Below are 15920 nucleotides of genomic sequence, written 5' to 3'. Positions count from 1 at the left end.
GTTTTTTTGGGTGGTTTGGAGCTTTTTTGTTGTCTTCACTTTTTCCCAATTTCACCACCTTAGTGGTGCTTAATTACAAGTAGAAAGTGATGTTGGTAGGTAGGTTAGAGGAAAAATAATCTAAACTTTTTTTTTTTTTTTTTTAGAAAGATCTTTCTGAATATTTTCAGGAGAGACTGCTCTGCTTGGTTTTGAGTCAGACCATGAAGACCCCAGTGGTTTAGCAGACATCTAAGCACATTGCATTGTTATGGAACTTCTGGCCTCATTTGGTGCTGGGGAGGTTTTAGCTGTTCCTGGGACTGGCTGTACATAGAATTGTTTTCAGCAAGTCACTGTTGCTTTCATTTTCCCAGGCAACTTAATTTACTTATGGGTCTTTCACTTGGTGGGTGATTTTCACATGCTGCATCATCAGGTGTCTGCCTTGTGAGGATGTCAGCAATCCTGTGCTGCTCCCTTGGCAGAAAGGCTTTCTGCCCTTCTGACGAGACTTTCCCTCTCCTGCCATCAGTTGTCGGCACCTGACAGCCACTTGCCTTCCCAGATAGTGTTGTATTTCACAGATGGTGGTGTAAGCATGGGTGTTGTGTGCATGTGTGTCTGGTCTCTATAAGATTCTTGCTTCTGTGCTGTGTGAGAGGATAAAGCTTCTGGGCTCTGTCCTCTGTACTTTTCCCTATTTTGTGCATGATCTGTTGTCTTTTTCTCCTTAAAAATACGTCTTTGAAACACACAGCACACTATCTGTCCACATGGTGTTGCTGTAAAATATCAAAAGTCCAGGGAAAGGATAATATTAAAAGGGAGTGCAAGTAAGAAAAATAGGTGAGAGAAGAGAGCTTTTCCACCTTTGTTTCACTTTTACAGATATGCATGATGAAATGCGTGTCTTGAGCTGTCAGATGCACAGGCAAAACAGGTAACTTGTGTAGTGGCCACCGCAGCTAAGGCTTCGTCACCAGGTAATAGGAGTGAAGAAGTGAGAGGTCTCGGTCACCTCGCTAGTTCAGTTATTTTAGCTTTGTAGGTCTTCAGGAATTGAAAAAGGGTGTTTGCGTGTGAAATACACCACGTGAAGAAGTGCTGCACAGCCCCAGAAACAGGTCTCCCTGTTGTTTACTTCTGTCGCAGTCATCAGGTCTGGACATGAGTCTTTAAGGTTTCAGTTCCTCCCCAAGCCTGTCCATGTTGACTTAATTTCAGTCAGTGATAAATCATCTTCCATGACACAAGCACAATACACAGGTCGCTTTGAGTATTTGCCTTACTGCCTGGACTTAGGGCCCTTTCATGCTGCTCTGATCTACTTTTTTTAAAGCTTAACACAGAGTTTTAAAACTGTTCTCTATGGTAGGAAATGTGTCTCTGTCTGTGCTACGAGCTGAATGAAAATACAATTTGGGTTCTTAAAATATAGCCAATACCACTGCTGCTACTATAGCTAGGTGTAGTGAAGATGGTATGGTGCCCTGTTTACTTAATTGTAGTTCTCTTGTTTAATGATCAATTGATCCATTCTATTCTGTGTGCTACAGCTTCACAAACCCTGGGGCGGTGAGCTTGCAGCAGAGGAGCAGAGCCAGAGGATGTTCCCCATCACTTGGGGAGGACTCGGCCCTGGAAATTCCCTGGACATTCTGCCTTTGGAGTGACTGGCTGCACAGCCAGCTTCCTTTGCCACAAGGGACTTTTTGAGGAGAAACTCCCAATATTGTGTCAAATGTCACAACCCAACCTGAGCTTTGATAATAGGATTGTCTCGTTTTCAGCTAGTCCCACGGCTGGGTTTGTGTTTGAGAAGGCCATCATCTTGGCTTTCTCAAAGTTGGCTGCAGGCTTTTGTGAGATGCTAAGACGAGTCATAGGTGAGGGAAGAGGTCTGCCTCTTCCTTTGTGATGTGACTGATTAGGAGGCTCAGCTTTCTTTTTGTAGATAGATAGGTGTTTTCCTCTCTGTTTTTGTCTACCTAGGATTAATTTCATTCCTTTGTTCTCTGCCTAGGATTGAAGGGTGGATTCCTTGGGCAAGTGGCTTTTGCTTCTTTTTTTTCCTCACTGGTGGGAGCAACTCCAGAAGAAACTGTGTACTGAAAGCCTGGCATGCCACACGGTGTATGTATGTGCTTTAGCATGTGAAGTGAATTTGCTTCCTACAAGGGTGCAAACAAAAGTCATCAGACAAGAGCTGGCAGAGTTTGAAATAGTGGCAGAGGACTTCTTGAGTTGCCTATGTCTGAGCAGAGTGCTTTGTTCTGTGGCTCAGCAGTTCATAGTGACTCTGATCCCACCGGGATCCTTGCTGTAGGGAGGAAGAAGGGCTTCTGGTGAATTCTGCTCCCACGCTGTAGGTACTGGCCTTGCTTGGGAAGAACACGAGGGGTTGGAAACAGCAGGAAGAGTGTAACTTGGAGGACAGAGACACTCCTAGGAACCTGAAGTATTTTTGAACAATCTTAGAGGCAGTTTTTGTCCTTCCAGGCAGCATTATTATAGAAAGAAAAAGTCCCAGCAGAAAGATGAGTACAAACTGCTTTAGCACCCATGTATGCGGTGTAATGAGGAATCTGATTTTCCCTGCTGAGCATCTGGTTCCCCCTGCTTGCCTGAACAGCATCCAGTGGGATATAGCATCCTATAAAGTCTGGGCCACTTATGTACTGATTCCTCTGGGTATGCATATGATGAGTTTTATTTCTCTTTAGGGAAATATGGCCAGTTGTCCCAATCGAGTTATGATACCGAATTATTTTGTTTATAGTAAAGAGAAGCATATAATATCAATGTCCAGGGACAGACTCTTTCAGTCAGTGAAATACAATGGATGTTAATCCTAGGAGAATGATTTCAGCTGCTGTGGGCAAGATCTAGTTTTTGTGCACTCCAGGCAGATGTAGCAGAAGAATGGGGGTCTCCTGAACATATCAGAAAATCTCAGGAAAATGTTTGGATGTGATGAACTGCTGCTGCAGATAACTGTTTGATTGTGCCTTTGTTTTTGGTCCTATGTTCCCGTTTCACGTAGCAGCTGGAACAACTGCCACAAATGACAGAAAGGTGGTGGGAAATACAGCACCATGTGCATGGTTGGTTGAAACAGCCAGTTCGGCTGTCTGAATGGTGTGTTATAGGACCAGAAGATTCCTCAATCCGTGGCAATGAAAATTCAGCTTGGGTTTGTCGTTAAAGATGCCAGTAGCATCTCCAAGCGTCTGTGAAGGGGTTGTTTCTGTTGGAGTGATTTTAGGCAAAAACCCCAGCTAGCATACTATACAGACTGTGGTGCTGCCTCAGACCTCCTATTGTGGGCATTAAAAAAAAACAACAGATCTTAATCATTCTTAGAAAAAATTGAGAAGCATCATCTAATGCCCTGATTTTTCTGCAAGCCTCCTGTAATTCAGGCTAGTGTCTGACAGCACTGCAGCAAATAAGGGGTGTCTCAATTTCGAGTTCTTGTGTATGTAAGAGCTTCTGGGCAGGGTGATGAGTTGTTATGGTCCACTTCAGGTAAGTATAGCTCTTTGAGAGTTGACAAAGGCAAGTGCAGTCACCCAGCGACACAGGAGTCAATGGGAAACCTTATTGGTAAGCTGAGGTTTTACGAAGACATTGGGAAAGTATACTTCTGGTTCTGCCTCTTGATAAATTCTGAGTGGGGGAGCACATGTATTGAAGGAATCCTTGACACAGCATAACAATGAAGATATACTGCCCTGCAAAAAGATCGCTAGAAAAAGAGCAAATTGTTGGAGCAAAATCAGCTCTCTGATGGTTCAGAGCTAGGTACATAATTTTGGGTTCTTATTCATATTCCTTGGAGAACTTTGTAGATTGAAATGTGCAGAAGATCCAGTGCTCCAGTACTGTAAAGTACATCTCTTGATAATTTTTGCCTCAGATTAATTTTTGAGGTTGGAAGCTTTCCAAGGTGACACTTTGCATTTTTCTTCTAATTCAAGTGACTAGTCCTTGCAACTGCCACAAATTTAATTTTCAGTATGAATTAAACACAACTTTTCCCTCTTATTTAGTGTCAAAGTCCATGCCTCAAGAGCACTGACAGGTTTAGATAGAGAAATTGGATTTTTACCACATCAGTTTAGCACCAGTTATGTGTTTTTAGCATTGTTTAACCAGCTCCGTCATCTTACAGAAGTTTTCTGTGGGTTGCATTGTCTAAGGAAAAATCAGTGTTTGGAAATCCCTGACTTATGTTTAAAGGATGATTTTGCTTTGCAGCACAGAGAGACGCTACTGTGAAAATCTCATTGTTTAAAGTCCTGTGGATCATTGCACAAAGATGAAGAGGAACTTACGTGCTTGACTGAAAAATTGCTTTCCTGGTATGGTAATATGCAGATGTGTCACCCAGTCAGGCTTATGAACATATCACATACAATGAAAATCTTGTTATCTAATGTCTTCCTTGTTTAGGGAGAATCAAACTTTGTGGTAGAAAGTTTATAAAGAAAACAAAAAGTGCTGTTTCACCCTAGTGCATTTAATGCAATCTAGCTCTGAACGTTCTTCATAGAGCAGAAGTGTAGGACCAGCAACACCCTTGTAGGTCTTGTCCTTGTAAAAAATCTCACATGGTATCTATAATCATGAATCTGTTGATTTTACTAAAAACTTTAGGTATAAGTATGTTTTCTTATTTATTCTTTTAGTCCTGCTTGTACATGTGTAGCTTAAAGCTGCCTCTTGTTAAGTATAGTTTTCTTCAAAAGCTTTTTTTCTGATTTGTCTTCAAAGCTTTCTGAGATATGCACATTAAAGGAACCATAAAAGTACAAGAAAGTTATTGATTGTTTGATTTGATTTTTGTATTGTTGATTTCTTCCTTAAAGGCCCAGCGAAGTCCATAGACTTAAGGTTTTTGGTGGCTTTTTGTTGGATTTTTGCCTTGATGTAGACTGTAGCAGATGTTTACAACAAATGTTCCCCAAGTAGTACTTCTGATTTCTTTTGCAAAGGAATGGACAAAGGCTTTTTTGGGAAGGTCAGCTTCTGTTTGCTGTTAACAGTAAGATTACAAGTGTAGGGCTTGCTTTATATATTTTCATCTTTTAAGAGAGTACAGTTTCTTGTGACTTCAGAATCAGAGAAGGAGTCATGTTAGAAGGCTGAAAGTTGGAGAAGTCATGCTCTGTGCAGGCTGTGACCATTAGGAGAAAGTTATCCTTTACAGGCAATCTCATTGCTCCGAGCCAAATTCAGATGTACTAAAAACTGTTTATATTTGCTGATAGTCAAGAAAATATTATTTAGTAGTATTTTCTAGAAGGGAATACATATTCATATGAATTGAGGTTTCAGCCTATCGTGCCTTCTCACATGCATACAATCTGAGTGTAGGTTTCTAGGCTGTTGCTCTTGAATTAGAAATTCAAGTATAGATAATTTTAATTTGTTCTGACTCGTGCTTAGTTTTAAAGAAACAAAAGTGCTTTTTGCTGAAGCACTGTGTTGTAGTGTGGAGTCAGGGAGTGAAATAACAGAATCTTTCAGGTGACAGTAATGTAAGGAAAAATATTTGCTGTTAAAGGGTTTCCTTTTGTCTTTCATTCTGTTCAGGCAGAGGTCAGAGATGGCTGCTCACTTTCTGTATGAAAATAAAAATTTCCAGTACAGAATTTATTTATTTATTTTACATTGGTACCACGTGTGTGGTATGTTCTATTGTGCAGTTATAGAAACTCCATTCTGACTAAATTTTTTTGTCACCGTATATATGTATTTTGCCATTAATACAGGAACTGTTTCTGCTAAAGCAGTATGCATTTATATATCCTGAATGTAGAGAATAGCATGACTTGCCTTTTGCCCATTTTCATTCTTTGAATTTTTTCTTAGGAAGCAAAACATAAATACACAATAGCCTGGTATGCAAAGGGAAGTATGCTAGCAAAGTGGAAGGAAAGACATTCAGAAACGTGCCTTCCTTTAGCAGAAAGCCATTCTTCCCAGTATTGTGCTAGTCAGCCTTCCTCTGAACAAAGCCACTTCCACAGTGTCTGTAATTCCTGCATGTAAATCATAACTACTTAGAATATTTTCTAATTCTTCTAAATTAAAGGTTTCTAAACCATTATCTGTTATATACATTCAGTGTCCTCTGTAGTCATGTGGGAAGCCTGTGACAGAGTGAGGAATGTGTGAACCAGACCACTCGCTTCCAAGTCTTCCTTCTGTCCCCTATTGCGTTGAACTGGCTTGCTTTATTTTTCCAGCACACCATTCCTGATTATGAACATCATTGTCTCAGCAGATTCCAACTGTGTTATTACAGTTCAACATACTCAGTACCTGTTTTTCTTTGAGGGCACTAAAATGAGGTATTTAAAAGGCACTGACTTGCTTGAAGTATTTGGATCTTAAAATTTTTCCGTAGTCTGGTGTCACCTGCCAAGTCAGCCTCAGCTCCTGAATGTGCAGCATTCCTACATACTTCTGCAGCTCTCCAGCTGAAGTCTGTGTTTTGCCAAAGTATTACTTCATTCGTCATGCAGAAAGGGTAATTCCTCAGCTCCTGCTTTCCTGTTCTGGTCTAGCATGTATACAATGAGGCCCTAGCATGTAGCAAGTCTACGTTCCTTTTCTTCTCTCCTTGTTATGGATCCTAATGTGCGTAAATCCATTGCAAGCCATTTAAATGATAGGCCTACGTAGCCATCTGTGTGCATGAAGAAATTACACATGAGATATAGATTGCTGTCCGTTCTGGCAGTGTTTAAAAACCTTTCTTTTCCTGTGTTGAGTCAGTTAAATTTGCGTTAATTGAATTCCTGTCTTATTCTAGTCCTTCCATCAGCTGGGTCAAGAACTTTTGCTTTCTCTGTGATGGAGTTAGCTTATATTGAATTTGAGAAGTAAGTTCTAAATGGTCATTATAATAGATTGCAGAGACACTGAGGACAAGCAGTCAAATTCTTGATTAGCGGTTCTTCCAGAGAAGAATAGCAATGAGTCAAAACTATGAATGTCTTCCCAGGCAAGAATTTAGTGTTGTTCCAAGGAGCTCTTTTTGAAGCCATTTTCCCTGGCAGTAATAAGTAAAGCAACTTTTAAGGAGACAGAATAGCCCTCTTAAAATGAAATATAATGTTCCAGGGTGGTGATAAAGTACTACTTCTGGTTCAAGTCACATGTAACAGATCATGGCTGTTAAAGGCCTTTGTTGGTAGAATGAATTGGTGTTGACTGTTTGGTTTCTCTTGCGGGTCATTAGCTTGTCAGTTAATTGGAAAGCTTGTGAGGGGCATCTCTGTGACGGTGTTTTGTGGTAGAAGGCGCCAACCTGGGAATAAACTTAGTTAAAAGCTGTTCATAGTTGGTAACTGTGTCTAGTTTGTACACAGTTTTGATTGCTGTGTGTGAATTGTATGATGGGATAGTCTTTAAAAAGGTATTGCTCTGAAGGCTAACAAGGTTTTGACACAGGATGCTGCTGTGAAATTTATACCATAAATAATACAAATACACATGTGAGAGCCTGCATGAACGCTGTAACTGTAACAAAAGGTTTCTTTAGATTCAAGCCTGTGCTTAATGCGGCTATCGCTAGCTTGAGTCAAAATGATGATTTACTAATGAGATTCTTTATTGATATGTGTCACGTTAATATAAAATTCTCTTAAAACTGTATTTCTGCAAAATTCTCTTTAAACTGTAGTCCTGCTGTCAGTGAAATGGCAGTGTGCGATTCCTTATTTATTTTTCAGTGACTTGATAGAAGCTCATAAAAAGAAATCTGGGTATAAAGTGTTTTTTCCCACTCAGCACCTGGACCTGGAAGTCCACATGGGCTTGTGCATCCTTGTTAGCAATATGAACTCTGCAACTGGGTCTTAGTTTGTAATGCTGTTTTGGATACATGGTTTAAAAAGATATTTTTTTTTAAAAAAAAGATCTCTCTTCCTGTTAGCTGTGTGAGTTCTGCAGAGGAGCGAAACGTTGTATGAACCTGGGGGGGGCTTCTGAGAGGAAAGTAAACAGATAAGAAGAAAGGCAGACAGAAGAGATTTGTTAAATAGGGGTGCCATCTTTATGCTGTTGTTCTTCTGGCTATAACTGCACTTTACATTTTATTGTGGCCTGAGTCTTTAGAGTGGAGTTTGATGAGGCAGTTTCAGAACAATTGGGTCAGTCACCCATTATTCATTCAATTACACACCACAGCCTCGCTGCTCCTTGTTGACATCTGTACAAAGCCCAGCTCTTTTTTACATAACCTGACCAGCTCAGACGCCGATTGTGGGAGATGCTGAAAGTCACTGGGAGCTCCAGAGCCTGAGAAAAGAAATGGCTAAATAGTTCATTCCCTCTGGCATGCCCAGAGGCAAGCAGGAAGCAGAGTATGTCATCGTTATACATGTAATATTTTGTGTTTTGCCCATATCTTGCTGTAGAAAAGGGAGAAAGTAGAGAAAAGTGGGAAATGGTGTTAAACCTCTTTTCCATAGCCAGCTGCATTTGTTTGTTGCCTTACACAACCCAACAAGTGTTGCCTTATGTTGTCTTGATCTGTTTCTGAGTGGACTGCCTTGTCTGGAGCTGGAGGGACCCCCGCGCTGTGGTGGTAATGAGGTGACTGGCCTTGCTGGGCTGTCGATTGAAAAGGTGTGTGCTCTGTGAAGCAGGGTATGAGGGAAAGCAATGAAAATAGTTCTTTCGTTAGCACCATTAAATGATGCACTGGACAGCTGAATTCTGCCTCTGAGGCTGTCTCACTGCTGCGTGTGGCTGGGTGAGATGGTCCAGCCAGCCCTTCTGTAGGTGGTCACTGAGTGCAAGTCCAGCTTCATGAGCTTTGGGGTTCAGACTTAAATAAGTGCTGACTCTTGAAGCAGTGCAGTACTTGGAAAATATGAAGGAGCAAGTTCTTAACAGAAAACTGAAATGAATAGAGGTAGGCAGCAGGGACTGTGTGCATGTCAAAACGGGCACTCAGTCTTAACGTGCTTTCTGAATAACAGTGACTTGCATTTCTTCCATTTGTAAAATGAATACAATGCTGCCTTATCTTGTGAGAGTATCATTGAAATAAATCCGGTGATGTTTCTGAGATGTTTGGATGCTTCAGGGCCAAACACTGAAGGAAAGCTGAGATATAAATTAATAGTTCTTTATTTGGGGAGAATATTAGCGGTAGGTTGTGAAAGAAGTACAATTTTTATAACACAGCTAAAAGGAAAAATTGAAATGCCATTGGTGGGGAGTGCTGACTGTCATGTACACTGAATTGAGGTGTCTGATGGAAAATAAAATAGTGTGTGATAAAGTAATTGAACACTGTATAAAAGTGTATGTCTACTAAGCAGGAGGAGGGAAGTACTGAAGTTGCCAAAGTAATCTATGTACTAACTCCTAATGTTTGATTTGACTTGGCTTTTTGAACTTTATGATAAAAATGTAACTTGTGAATTTATTTACAAGCACCAAAGGCACAGGTTTAAATTAGGTTTTGTAATATCAAAGTAGAAAATCCACCTGTTTTTATATGTGGAAGAAAACCTTGAATTTGTTCATATAAGCATGGGCAATGCCTCAGTTTCAGCTCACTGATTGAGTTTGGTACAAATATTTTGTAGGTTTTTATGAAAATAAACAGCAGTTATATTTCATATAAAATTACTGTGGTGATAAGTGACTGCAGTTGAACTTTTCCTGGCAGAGTTGGAAACTGGGTTGTAAAAGGATAGTTAACTGCAAACACTTTGTGTCAGAAACACCTTTGTGTTGGATGTTTGGATGGTAGCCTAGCAAAGCACCAGTCCTGGACACTACTGGGAACTTCTAAGATATGGTTACACAAGTAATCATAGTTGTGTTTCAGATGGTAAGTAAAATATGTATAAACTCATTAATTAAGAACTGTAAAGCTAGTGTACAAAACATTTTGCAAACAAACAGGATTAAGTGGGTAGAAATTGGGTGGAAAAAAGGTTGGTTAGTCACTAGCATCACTGAAACAAAATATACAGATTTTTTTTCTTGGTATTGGCTCTTTTGCATTAGTATGAATCATCTTAAAGCCTATGTGTTTTCATATAAAAATGTGTCTTGTGTAGCAGACCGCGATGAGCAGAGAAGGTCAACTTTATTTTATTTTATTTTAATCCCTTCTAGCCTTCAGGAAAAAGAACAATCGTTCAGCCTGTCCATTAAAGAAACTACTGCCAAGGTAAGTGCACATGAGTTTTCAGTTCTTCAGAATATTTGGGTTAGCAGATAATAGTATGCATCTTAGCAAATTGTCTGTGTTTAGAAAGTTGGCTTTGTGTTGTTTCTTCTAAACAGATTTTGCATGTAAATATTTTCAAACATACAGTCTAAGCCCCTTCCCCCAGCTTTTATATGTGGGCAAGCTACAGAGATTATGCCTAAGGAAGCAGATGGAGTAATCTATTGTTTCTCGGTTTATGTTTACTAGTGATCAGTCTTCTTGCTCGTCTCCATTTAGGAACAGACTCCTCAGGTTTGTGAAATGAAAGTGATCTCTAGTCACAGCTGAACGTTTTCAGTCTTAATACAGAGGCTCTTACTTTCTGAGCTGACTGGTTTTGTTGGTGTGAGGGAAGAGCATGAATGAAGTGCCTCTTTTCCCTGCCCTTTCACTAATAATAAACTAGCAATCTCATTCTCATCTCCCTTTAAAAATACAAAGAAAAGTGATGTGGCCTATTTAGCATACCTTTTGTTTCTAACCAGAGATGTCAATACTTTTCCTTTAATTTTCTTATTTCTCATGGCTTTCTTCCAAGAAAGAGAATACTAAAGTTTTCTTTTTATTTCAGAAGGGCTCAGTGAGCCACAGAGCATCTTTGCTCCATGAGTGCTCTAGAAAACAAGGTCTATTAATGGTAGCTAATTCATATAAGTCCATATGGAACAGAGTGGAAAATATTTCTGGGTTTTGGTCACTAATGAATTTATACTGTGAAATAAGTTTATTTTTCATGTTTTTTAATACCACTCACAAAAATTAGTGAAAATTTTATCTTTATAATCTGTTCTTCCTAATAATCTTGACCAATGCTTTTAGCATGCTCTGTTAAATAGGTGATTTAAAGACTACATCTTAATACCCCTCCCTCCTTCTCTCCTACTTTATTTTGAGCTCATTCTCCTCTATTCCTTGCTTATGTACACATCTTGGCAAAAATTAGTATAGACTATTATAACATGATGCTTCCGCCTATATTTTTTAAATCTCTGTGAGTAAAGTATCAAGGAAAAGATTGTAACTGACCTATAGCTTATCTGCTAAAATGAGTGAGATATTTGGTACCTCAGAGTGATGTGTTGTTTCAAGCTATCTGCAAGCTAAAACATAGGTTACAGGTTTTGCCTTCTCCCCTGAAAATATTTGCCTCTTGAAGTTTTATTTTAGAACTGTGGTATCTAGAGACTTTTTCAATAGGAGCTAAAGCATTAGGTAACAGTTGAGAAGTCTGTGAGGTAGAATTCCACAGCCTGTTTGTTTCTTTAAACATTCAATAGATAAAATACTATTTTAATTTCATTCCATTCCTATGTGATGGCTTTTATTTATTAGAGAAGGTAAATAGAAAGCACGTAGTGAGAGACTCAAAATAATTTATTATTTTATTTATTCAGATTGTCTCGTGCTATTATTTTCTTTTCAAACTGAATAGAGCTGGTCTTTGAAATACTGTATGGGGAAAACACTACTTGGTCAAAGGTCTCTTCTTTCCCCCTGTGTCACTAGTATTTATATGGCCTTTTCTGCCTCATCTGTTTTGTTTTCAGCAGAGGTTTTAAAAGCTAAGATTCACCTGCTAGTGAAGGGAACAATCTTCCTTATTCACCACCTTCCTTGAGAAATTAGTATCTGCTTTTGCTACTGGCAGGATTGTGCTGCATGGGAGATCCAGGTGGACTGTCCTTTTCTTCAGGCAGTGTAAAGAGAATTTATCTTTTCCAAGGCGCTGTTGTAAAGAAAGGTGAAGGTTAGTCAGCTTATTTTTTCTTGAGATGGCTGGAGAAAAAGTAAATTTCAGTGCTTTAGTGTCCTTGGCCCTGTTTGCGCTGCTTTAGATTAACGTTGTATGCTGGAAAGATGGAAGAGGATGACAATGGGCAAATATGCTTTTGATATTTGCTGCTTTTCATCTTGATTCCACATATCTTGGCTAACCACAGAATCCTGCTGGTTTCAGATAGGCTGCTTTGAGTAGTGTTTATGTGTCTGAACACAGATTTGTAAGGTATATTCCTGAACAAGAGCCTTTATTTTTCCTTTCTTTTTTTTTCTTCCTGAAAGTCTGCTTTAAAAAAACCCCCTGCAAACCACTGAAGAGAATTTTTAAACAAATACAGTAATATTTGGATGTAAAGAACTTCCCTGAAATTGAAAGGGAGTTTCTTAGACATGGAGCTTGTTGGTCCATGGGCTGCAGCGGAGCTGGTCACTGAGAACAGGGAAAGGGGATTGCTGGGGCCACAGGCGCTTGCAGTCAGGCTGGTTGGAGGAGGATGGTGCATTCACTGGGAGCAAAGGAGGGTGCTGGCTTTGTGAATGTTCGTCATTGTCAGTTAAGAAATAACCTTTCCTTAGTGGCTGAATAAGCTACTGTAATGAATAATGGTAGCTGTTATTAAGATAAAATCATTAGAAAAAATTATTTGAATTGGAGCTTGTAGAGTAGAAGTGATGTAACACAGAAGCAGTGCTGTTAGTTTAGAGGATGTTATATTATTTTTGCCTCTCCCAGTCGCTCATTAAGCTATGTTGAACTACACCATGTGATAGCTCTGAAGATTAATGCTGTTCATTTATCTACAGAATACACGTGACATAGATAGAAGCAGGCGCTTGGTAACGTACTTATCTCATATTCCAGAAGAATCACCTCTGTGAGTTAAGAGGAACTGCCTTTAAGCCTGTGGTCCCTGTGTTTGGTCTGTTAATAGAGAGTGCCAGTGAGCTTCCTTCTGACAGTAGTCCTTACAAAGTGGACAGTGTTCACTAGAAACTGATTAAACCTCCCAGCTTATTTTGCATAATTGCCAAACAGCTGTCTAGTGGTAATGACTTTAAGTTACTACCAGCATGGGATATATTCATGCAGTTTTCCTGGAGCTGAAAAATTCCCCATCTAATTGCAATTCACTGAGCCATTCAGTACCCCTGAAGAGAGAGCACTGCTTAGAAAGAAGTCATTAAAAACTTCCAGATTTATTTTGGAGAGGTGAGACAGAAATGGCCTTTGGGTTCTTTGAGCACGTTTATTTGACTCTGACAGGTTTGGGCTTTTAAAAATATTTTAAGCGAATTTGTAGGCAAGTCACTTAGAAGGAGGTGTTGAAACAAAGCGAAATTTCTGGGAATTGAAAAAGTCTAGTAGGTGCAGAAATGATGAGATATATATGTTTTTAAATTAATAAGAAGACACTGAAATTTTTAGATAGTAGCAGCTACTGCTTGGAGGATAGTTCTGTTGGCTCAAGAAAACAGTATGACCCGTTCATGAATAACAGATGCTCTTAGTTAAAGCAAGAGGCTACTATCCATTTAAAATAATTTACAGTTAGTGTAATGTCTGCATTACTATATTTTAATTGTACAAACAGACAAGCTATTACAGCTGCAAGGCCTTTGCTCTTAAAAAGTGAAGTGATAGCTGTGCTTCTATTAAGCATGGTAGATACACTTGTTTTTAAGGGGGAGAAAAAAAGTCAAGGAGGGCAGGGAAAATTTCCTCTGGAGATTTCATTTCACATCTCATCTCTTCCCAACTGGCCTGTACCTCTCTTGACTATTGCGTTACCCTTCATTCCAATGAATGCAATGTTTTCTCAAGTGTCAGCTACAATTTTAAGCAAGTGTTTGATTTCTGCCTTCACAACAAGGGATTTGCATTAGTTTGATGATGGATTTTTTTTGTTTGTTCATTTTGCTTTCTTTCACAAATGGTGCAACATGGAGTAAGAACCAACATCTCTGAATATGTGGGAACTGTATGAATTGCATATGCTGTATAAGATCCTACTGAGGGGTAGTATACTTAAATGTAAAGTACAGAAACAGTTGAACTTCCTTTCTTTTTTTCTCTCCTGTCTTTCTCCATGTTTTTAATGCCAATCCTGATTCATTGCTGAAGGAACTTCCAGTTAAAAAGATAAAAAAGAGAGGAAGTCAGAAACCTGAACTGTAGTCAGCAGTGTGTCCATTTGTGAAATGTACAGTATTGAGCCTTATTTATTGCTTGTGCAGAGAATTGACGATGGCTGCTTTGTCTTTTTTGAGTTAAGATGTGCAGCACAGTATATTTTGTGTAAAAATCACTGTACATCCTGTGTTACAGCATTTTAAACTGCAAATGTTGGCTTATTTACATTCCACTCCAGGCATCACTGCTGATGCTGAAATTGTACAGAATTTGTAAGATGGCCTTTCTTTTATGTGCAGTAGTGAAACAGGGCCTGCCTCATGCAGGTAGTTAATGCTAATACCGTTTCCTATTTTTATAAAAGGATGTGTGACAATGCCTGAATATTTTGATTTGTGTTGCATATTTCTCTGAAGGCATCACTTTTTATTAAGCTTCTTTACCTTGCTGTAAGATGTTATGTTGTGTCTGTAAACCAAGAACATTTGAAGCCCCGTTTAAGTTGCCTTATACTTTTCATGAATGAATTATATATCATTGCTGTCTGCTTCAATCTAGGTTTGCACGAGTCAGAAACTCTGCAGTACTTTGAGGAGGAAAGTGAGTGATATTGAAGCTCAACTACCAGCTCTACTTGAAGCCAAAATGCTGGCTGTTTCAGGTAAGTTTTAAGTGATGAGAAGGACTAACGCTGATGAGTGGCGTGTTAGCGGTTGTTGACCTTTCCCTAAGAAGTCTCAGCTATGAAAAGTTGTTGATGTGCACTTGTATAGATCTCTTGGAAGTATAGATCCTTCACACCAGGCTGTGTCATGCCTTGTGTGAAGTACTTCAGGCCCCTCTCCGTCGTTAGGAACTACTGGCAAAGTGAAAGGTAGTAAACATGCAAAGAATGTGGTACTTTTCCATACATGCAATTGATAAACAATTATCAATAGCTGTTCCTGGACCTAACAAGTTATATGCCTATAGCTCTCTAGCTACAAGCATAAATTTACAACAAAAGTATACTAATTACAAATGTGGCTTTAAATGACACTTTAAAATGGAATACAATAATTGGCAGCTTCTGCTGTTCAGGTCATTAAACAACTAATGTTGGCAGCAAAAGAGTGATTTGGTCCTTGGAGCACTCGTGCATGTTATTTACAACCAGTAAAACATTGAAATGTGATTACAGAGTCTGATACATAACAGCTTTACATGCCACTTGCTTGGGATTACTACACTGTTCGCTAAGGAAAAAAGGCTAGGCACCTGCCTCAGAGGGGAAGCTGAACAGGAGAGAATGGAGACTTGGATACAAGGAATCTTCTAGTGTTACACCAAGTAAAGAAAGGCTAGGGTTTTTTTAATACATGTCAAGATGATGTGTTGCAACTATCTGTTGGTGATTTACCTTCTGAATTAGATAGAGGAATCTAGTACCAGCACACATGATTATTTTTTTTTTTAAATGGAACCTTGTGGAGTATCACATGGTTTGTTTGCCAGAAGCTGGTAACGCCAGGCTTGAGCGAAATCCTAAAGGAAATTCAGGGCCGGATCTTGTGTTGGTGCTGAGCATGCTCATTTTCCTTGCTTCTCATAACACCTTTTTGAAATGGAAGCCCTCTTTATTTCTCTGTGTCCCTCTGTGAGAGGTAAGCTCAGCAATCACTGTTCTCTGCCTGTGGGCTGTTTGAAAGTAGGTAATTTTCTTGCTTTCAGAAATGAGGACAAAGTTTTCCCCAGCCATTTTATAACTTTCTTGAGAGCAAAATAGCCATAAACTGGATA

At 39.3% G+C, this 15920-nt stretch overlaps 1 protein-coding gene across 3 annotated transcripts in view; it reads left to right on the top strand.

The window, feature by feature from the left end:
• DISC1 (DISC1 scaffold protein) overlaps positions 1-15920 on the top strand; it is a 205600-nt gene that overhangs the window by 70662 nt on the left and 119018 nt on the right. For all 3 annotated transcript variants that reach the window (XR_005104969.1, XM_037392564.1, XM_037392565.1), the window contains exons 7-8: positions 10135-10189; positions 14700-14802. Coding sequence is in view for 2 of the 3 variants with exons in the window: in XM_037392564.1 (XP_037248461.1) it covers positions 10135-10189; positions 14700-14802 (158 nt within the window). In the remaining variant the exon portion in view is untranslated. The remainder of the gene's footprint in view (positions 1-10134; positions 10190-14699; positions 14803-15920) is intronic.

Source organism: Falco rusticolus, chromosome 6, assembly GCF_015220075.1.
Source record: "Falco rusticolus isolate bFalRus1 chromosome 6, bFalRus1.pri, whole genome shotgun sequence".
Taxonomy (NCBI): Eukaryota; Metazoa; Chordata; class Aves; order Falconiformes; family Falconidae; genus Falco; species Falco rusticolus.
The sequence above is the reverse complement of the archived record's forward strand: the minus strand, read 5'-3'. Positions and strand labels throughout refer to the sequence as shown.